The 7,552-nt window shown below is 65.2% G+C and overlaps 2 protein-coding genes across 2 annotated transcripts; both read right to left on the bottom strand.

Annotated features, from left to right (window-relative positions):
- Nucleotides 1-55: 55 nt before the first annotated feature.
- Nucleotides 56-1,428, bottom strand: MNEG_11962 (hypothetical protein; the record flags this gene model as incomplete). Its single annotated transcript, XM_014039567.1, has 4 exons — nt 56-69; nt 170-689; nt 957-1,125; nt 1,310-1,428. The coding sequence occupies 4 exons, from the start codon at nt 1,426-1,428 to the stop codon at nt 56-58; spliced, it is 822 nt and encodes a 273-aa protein (XP_013895021.1).
- Nucleotides 1,429-2,185: 757 nt separating this feature from the next.
- Nucleotides 2,186-4,531, bottom strand: MNEG_11961 (hypothetical protein; the record flags this gene model as incomplete). Its single annotated transcript, XM_014039566.1, has 3 exons — nt 2,186-3,367; nt 3,798-4,115; nt 4,439-4,531. 3 exons carry the CDS (start codon nt 4,529-4,531, stop codon nt 2,186-2,188), a joined length of 1,593 nt encoding a protein of 530 aa, XP_013895020.1.
- Between the last annotated feature and the right edge of the window lie 3,021 nt (nt 4,532-7,552).

Genomic DNA, 7,552 nt, shown 5'->3' with positions numbered 1-7,552 from the left:
GCGCGCTCCTTGGCGCGGCGCGCGAGGTGCGCGGCCTCGTCGGGGTCTTCGTTCGTCACGCCATGCTCCCTGCGCAGCGCGGCCGCCTCGGCGCGCGCCTGCGCCAGCAGCGAGTCCCGCTCTGCCTTGCTGCGGCCCTTCTGCTCCCCCTTCTTCGGCCCAGCACCACCATCCTCTCCTTTCTCCTGATGTGCTGCCGCCGCCGGCCCTTCCTCGTCGCTGGCGCCCTCCACGGGCTGCGCGGCCGGACGCTGGGCAGGCTGCTGCTCCTTCTGCTGCCTCTGCTGCTGCCCCGCGTCCACCCTCTGCCGTTTGGCAGGCACCTCGCACTGCCCCTGCTGCTGCTGCTCTGCTCGCTCGACTCGCTCGCCCTCATCCGCGACGGGAGGCTGCGCGGCGCCGCCCTTCGCCCCGAATCGTGCCGACCGCCCCGCCTCCTCGTCGCTCTCCTCGTCATCACTGCCTTCGCTCCCGCTGCTGCTGTCACCACCGCCGCCAGAGCTGCCCCTGGGCCGACGCCGCTCAACCAGCAGCTCTGCGGCAGCTTCCGTCTCGACCCCGGCGCGCTGCAGCTTGAGCGCGCGCCGCAGCCGCTGCTTCTTCGTCTCCCGCGCGCCGCGCATGTGCAGCGGGCGCAGCAGCTGCAGGCGGTCGTCGGCGACGCTGCTCTGCTGCAGCTGGGTGAACACCTGCGTGCGCGGCACGCGGTTTCGCTGTGATGACGACGCATGGCTCTTCAGGACCTAAAGTTTGACATCAAACGACATCTCAACACGGCCAGCCCTGCAAGAACGCAACCGGCAAAGGATGCGCCACCGCCTGCATGCGCCCGCATCAGTGCCAGCCCAGCCGCGGCCACCTCCATGGCCACAGCCCCGAAGCCCCCATGCTGCGTGGAGGAGCCTGGCAAGCCCCCACACAGGGCATGCGGAGGTGATGCAGCAAGACAGCCCCACCTGCTCCAACCCGTCGCGCCGCTCCTTCTTCAGCTGCACCTGCTTCAGCTTCCGCTGCTCCGCCTTGCTCAGCGCGCGCTGTTGCTGCTCCTGCGCGCGCGCCTGCTTGGCGGCCGCCTTGCCACCCTTGGGCTGGGCGGTGAGGATCAGGGCGTTGCTGCCGTTGAGGCTGGCGAGGGCCGAGGCGGAGGGAAACGTTCGTGAGCGCGCGGAAAACGCCATACGGATTATGTGGATGCTACATACACCAGGCTGCATGCGTGTCGCACGAGGCTGCAGCCTTCAAGCAATTGCAGCGGCAAAGGGTGCACGTGCGGCATGCGCCAGCCGGCGGCGGGCTGTGCGCAGCGCACCCGTCGTCGCCGAGCTCGTCCACCTCCCCGAGCAGGTCCAGCGCATCGATTTGAGGAGCATGTTGTTTCGTTTTGAGAGAGCCGAGTTCCTTGTGCTTGCGCTGCCGCTTTGATGACATCTTTCACGCGATCGACCGATGCAAGTCTGAGAGCTTTCTACCTGATTTCCCACCATATTTGACATTGAGGCTTTCACAGGTGCAGCGCACCGCACGCTTCTTGCGGGCGCGAGTGACGCGGGTGCCGGCAGCCGACACTGGTCGCGCCGCGGGACAATGACGTCAGGACAAAAGGCCGGTGCTTCCATCCGACGGCTTCCTACCTGATATGAGTGTCACCAATGGCCTTTGAGCAAGGGACACCCTCGCTGCGACCTGATGAAGTCTACAGCGTTGCTCGACACACCTGCGCACGCACCTTGCCAGCTGACTGGCTCGGCGAGGCTGCAGGTTCTGGGGCCACTCGCTCCTGCTGCCATCCCCGACTCGCACTGCTGACAGACGGTGAGCATCCTGCCCCTGCGGGTCACCTCACACATCCCCTCCCCTGGTCCGGCTGACAAACCCAGCCGCAAACTGGCCCCTGTGCACGCATCCTTGCTGACTCTGCAGGATCTTGGCATCTCCAGGTTGCATGATGCAACCAAAGCACGCAAGCAAAAGCGAATTGCAGTGCGAAATTGGCAAACGACAATAGGCGGAAAACGGGGGGTCAGGGGAAATGGGCGTGGTCACGACATCGGGTCGCCATCTGCACAGGTCAAAACCAAACACGGGGGCCGGAGCCACCAGCCCGAGTCAAACCTATTCTAGTGGGTCAATGGGCAGCGCAAGCGCAGCCTAGCTCCGTCAGCATTGAGACTGCGGACACCACCCATCATGCGCGCCGCGCTGCAGGCAGTGCCGCCGCAGCCACAGAGGGCAGCTGGTACGCGGCAGCGAGCTGGGCCGGGTCGATGGCGAGCAGAGCCTCTGGCGTGGAGATGCCCTGCACCAGCAGCAGCCCCGTGACGAAGGCATAGTATGGCACGCCAGGCGCCGCGGCCACTCCCGCGCGCTGCAGCGCCGCCCGCACGTGGCCGGCCAGGGCGGGCGCGGCGGCCACGGCCGACGCCAGAGCGCTCGTCATCCGCGGGCCCAGCAGCTCTGAGAACAGCTGTGCGGCCCCCTGCTCAGGCAGCGCGTGCCCCTGGGCGGCCTGCTGCACCGCCAGGTCAGCCAGCCGCGCGACCGCCGCGACCACGTCCGCGCACCGCCCCTCGGCCGCCGCGGCGACCACCGCATCGCGCAGGGCCGCCAAGCTGACGGCCGACGTGGGCGCGAGCGCCGCGGGAGCGACCTGCGGCGGCGGCCCCAGCTGCGGTGGCGGCGCGGGCGGCGGCGGCGCGGGAGCGACCTGCGGCGGCAGCCCCAGCTGCGGCGACGGCACGGGCGCCGGCACCGCGGGAGCGGCGGACTGCAGCGCCCCCAGCTGCGGCGGCGGCGCGGGCGTGGCGGCGGGCAGCGCGGCAGCCAAAGTGTCAGCCGCCCGGCTGCGCGCCAGCACCGCCGAGTACTCGACCGCCAGGGCAACGGTCGCCTCTTGCGCCGCGGCGAACGTTGACGCCACCGATGCCTGCCTCTCAGGCGAGAGCAGCTCCCAATTGGGCAGCGCCGTCAAGCCCAGCCCCGCGACCACCACTGGCCCGGGAACGGCGCCGCCTCCCGGAGGCTGTGGCAGCCGCCCCGGCCCCGCCTCGGCCGCCGCTGCACCCGGGACCCGCGGGGTGCGGGGCCGCTTGGGCGTTGACGCCTTGGGCTTGGGGGCCGCCTTGGGCTTGGGCTTGGGGGCCGCCTGCGGCTTCAGCGCCCTTGCAATTGGGGACAGCCCCGGCACATCCACCGCATCGTTGGCGGTCGTGACCGTCCTGCAGCCAGCCCTGCGGCCATCCGGGCTTAGCGGGGGCATCAGTCGCAGCAGCAGCTGCTGCAGCAGCGACAGTGGCGGCGGCTGCGAGAGCTGTGGCGGCGCCGGCAGCAGCAGCTCTGGCACCGGCAGAGGCGGCGCTGGCAGGGCCAGCTGGGGCAGATACGAGAACGGCAGCGGCGGCGGCGGCTCGCCCACCAGCCCCGGGAGTGGTGCCCGCTGCCCTTGCCCGCCCCAAGGTGCGAGTGCGGCGAGCGGCACCGCACCACCTGCATCGCCTGCACCTGCAGCGCCGCCGGCCGTTGAACGCGCGGCTGCGGGCGGGCTGGGCATGTGGGTCTCAATGGCCTCGAACATCTTGGCAACGGCAGCAAAGACATCCATCGAAATGACGAGGCGCGCCTGTGGTTGTGGTAGGCGGGCAAAAACCTTGTGTCCATGGGGTCGGGCTGAGCGCAACCGTCCAAGCCAGAAACCTTCCAGGCCAGCTGACAAGTGGCAATCCTGGATACGACTGGCAACATTGATCCACCGCAACCAGCAACGCTCGCGTGTATGTAGCGGCCTGCTCTCAGCAACTCACCTTCTTGGGGGACGGAGCTGCCTGCTCCGGGGCTGCGGGTGCCTGCCCCTGCTGCTGCAGCAGCGCGTTGGGTGCCTGCTCCTGAATGGCGCGCCCCTCCCCTGGCCCCACCGCCGCCATCGCCGCAGCCATCCCGCCCTTCACAATGGCGCCCCCATCCTCGCCGGCACCGCCATCGCCGCCGTGCGCCGCGGCGGCAGCGTCGGCGGCAGCTGCTGGCATGCGGGAGAACGGCGTACGCGCCTTGGCCAGCACGTCCGTCAGCGCCTGCTCTGCATTCTCATATTGGCCCCCCAGCTGGTAGTACGCGCCCAGGAGCTAGTGTCGAGGGGTCATGCGAGGGAGCCAGTCGTCAGGATGCTAGGTTTGCAGCTGTGAGCAGGGAAGAGGTGTGGTATGCGGGCCGAAAGAGCTGTGCTGATTGCAGTGGGCTGCTTGAGTACATAATCATTGGGTTGAAATCATATAATCAACAGCAACACGGTGGTTTGTAGGCGCCTTTGCATGCGTACGAGTGCGCCCGGCGCGCAAGTGCTCGTGCGCGTGCGCGCGTGCACACACACACACACACACACACACACACACACACACACACACACACACACACACAAGCCCCAAAGCAAATCTTTTGCAATGCTCACAGTCTTGACGTCCGCAAGGCTCTGCAGCGCATAGCTGCTCCTGTCTCCACCCTCGCGCATGGCCACCATGCACATGGCAGCATAGGCGACCATCGGCCTGGCAAAATGCCCGTAGAGGCGGTCTTCCTGAACACTGCTCCTGCTGGGGCCTGCCAGGCGGCGCAATGTGAAGCCCCATCCCCACACGCCTGGGCCACCGTCCTGTGGCTGGAAGTGCCCGTGGCTGAACCTAAGCGCTGGGCTGAGCTGCTGGGAGGGGTATGTGCTGAACTCACAGTCCCCTGTTCCGCACGCCGTACACAAGAAAAGCCAGTTGTAAGGAGGGGTCGAGGGAGGGGACAGTGTGCAGAAACGCTGCTTGGTGTGCACGAGTGGATGAAGCCTGCAGCAGCCATAATGTCATGATGACTTCACACCGTTCTCTGTTGATTTCAAGACCTGTGTGACCGTTCAGGCTTTTTTTGGGCTCACTGATCCCCAGCCAGCGCACCGCGTGTCATCGCTGTTGTGCCCATGACCCTGGGATTGACAGCTCACCTTCCTGCAGCACAAAGTATTGGTCAATGTGAGTCGAGCCTGTCAGATACCCCATGTCGTATGTCGGCGAGTGCAGGTGCTCCCGCATCCAGACTGCCATGCCCGCGTAGTCATCGGCGCCGACTGGGAACTGCAGCAGTGCCTTGGGCGGTTCGGGCCTCACTGCTTGGTGCGTGCCGTCGCACAGGAGAGAACTCCTGTTGTACGGCCCGTACCCCACCTTGAAAGCAAAATCAGTTGGCGGTTGTCGTAACCATGTGCATGAGTGAAGGGGTGGCACAGCGCGGTGTGCGGAGTGCGCGTACTGCGCCCAGCCAGGTGCATGCCAGCAGCCCGAAGAGAACAACGTGCCTGCCTGGACGCGGCTAACTGTACACATGCGCTCAAGCACTCTTTTGATCACCTTGGCGTGGTCCACCTTATATGTGATGCCGCTCGCAGTGCGCTGAGCACTCGCTACGGTGCCCCTAGTCCAACCTGCACCGAGCGGGCCAGTCGTACCAAACAGTACGCTGGTTCCAACTCTGAGCATCATCTTCAGGCCATAACACAAGGGGTCCCAGGACCGGGCGCAAGTTGACCCGCATGGACTGAATGTTCTGTATGTGTGTCACACGTAGCGTAGCAAGCACTTGATGAACTGTATAAACAAAAGTACGTGTAAGCATAAGGCGACCTGTAGCCAACAGAAAGGCCACGTGTCGATAGCCCACCTGGCTTCCTGCATCTCAGTGCTGCTGTTGATGCTGGTGCGGCAGCGGCAGCGGCGGCGGCTGCTGCTGCTGCTGCTGCTGCTGCTGCTGCTGCTGCTGCTGTTGCTGCAGCAGCAGCAGCAGCAGCAGCAGGCTGCCGTCTTGCCGTCCTTATCAGGGCCCTCACCAGAAAGTGCTGACATTCAGTTACTGGTTGTGCACAAGCGTTCATAGTACGTGTGTATGTACAAGGCTGCCCAACCTTCAGACCCACATTGTAGTGAATCAAATGCTCCCATTAGGCATGCAAAAGGCATCATTAAACCCTCTGTGATGAGCAGTGGCCCAGGTCGCTGTCTATACTTACTAATGCAATACCCCGTCATGCGGCCGCAGCACCCGCAAGCCCTGGCCTAGGCTGCGGTGCACCATCGTCCAGACCTGTTCCCGCACCAGCTCAGCCTGGGGCATGGCCATGCTGCAGGCCGCCGCAGTCCTGCGCCTCAAAGTGCAGCTCCCGCGCCACACACAGGCTCGCATGCAGCCGCAACGCTGGGGCAGAACGCTGCACTACAACAGCGCAGGCACAAGGCGGGCAGCGATCCCATATTATGGTGTTGCCAGCACCACCTGTACAGGAATGAGCAACGATGCGTGTGGGTGCGCCCGCAGCTGTCAATGCCTGCGCATGCAAAAATAGAGCAAAGGCGACCCAGCAACTTAGAACATGATGGGAACCAGTGTCCGTAATCACATTGCAGGAGACAGCATTGCGGCAGCCGGTTCAACGGAAAGCTCATGGCGTTCAAGTGGCCCTCAGGCAACATACATGGCCGCCAACGCCAAACACTCACCCGCGCCAGCATGGTGATGACTAAACACCCGCTCAGCCCTGAAGCCGCCACTGCTGACAGCCGTCCAGCATCTGCCACGCACACACCCTTTCCTGCGCACCCCTGTAGTCCCCCACCAGCTGTCACCTGTCGAAGCCAGGCTGGCTGGCTGGCTGGCTGGCTGGCTGGCCGATACGGCGTAATCACAGGCTGCTCCCGCGCCGGTAATCTACAGACCCCTTAGCGCTGCGTGCTGTCACCAGACTGCACCCATAGGGCTCGTGAGACTGCACTAAGAGCAAGCTCAATTGCTTGAGGCCTCGCACACCGTACGGCGGGCTGACAATAATCGCTGGCGCTGCTGCTGCCGAGGCTGTCGCTGTGACGCTGTTGCGGCTGCCGTTGCCGCTGCCGTTGTCCCTGCCGCTGCTGCCGCTGCCTGATGGCCACCTACATCAACCACTCACCGCGCCAGCTCGCTGATGACTAAACACCCGCTCCGCAGAGAAGCCACCACTGCTGGCCGCAGTCCAGCAACCGCTGCTGAACACCCCTTGCTGCTCACCACCATCATAGCCACCACTGCTGACGGCCGTCCAGCAACCGCTGCTCACACACCCGTTGCTGCTCACCACCGTCATCCCCCATCGGCTGTCACCTGTCGGCACCTGCCTGGCTGGCTGGCTGGCTGGCTGGCTGGCTGGCTGGCCGATACGGCGTGTTCACAGGCTGCTCCCGCGCCGGTAATCTACAGACCCCTTAGCGCTGCGTGCGGTCACCAGTCGTACACCCATAGGGCTCGTTAGGCTGCACTAAGAGCACCTCGCACACCGTACGGGGGGCTGACGATGGCTGGCGCTGCTGCTGCCGAGGCTGTCGCTGTGACACTGTCGCTGCTGATGTTGCCGTCGCTGCCTGCTGATTGCCTACATCAAACACTCACCTGCGCCAGCATGCTGATCCCCCAACACCCGCTCAGCCCTGAAGCCACCACTGCTGACCGCCGTCCAGTAAACGCTGCTCACACACCCGTTGCTGCTCACCACCATCGT

This window comes from Monoraphidium neglectum (genome assembly GCF_000611645.1).
Source record: "Monoraphidium neglectum strain SAG 48.87 unplaced genomic scaffold scaffold02989, whole genome shotgun sequence".
Classification (NCBI taxonomy): domain Eukaryota; kingdom Viridiplantae; phylum Chlorophyta; class Chlorophyceae; order Sphaeropleales; family Selenastraceae; genus Monoraphidium; species Monoraphidium neglectum.
The sequence above is the reverse complement of the archived record's forward strand: the minus strand, read 5'-3'. Positions and strand labels throughout refer to the sequence as shown.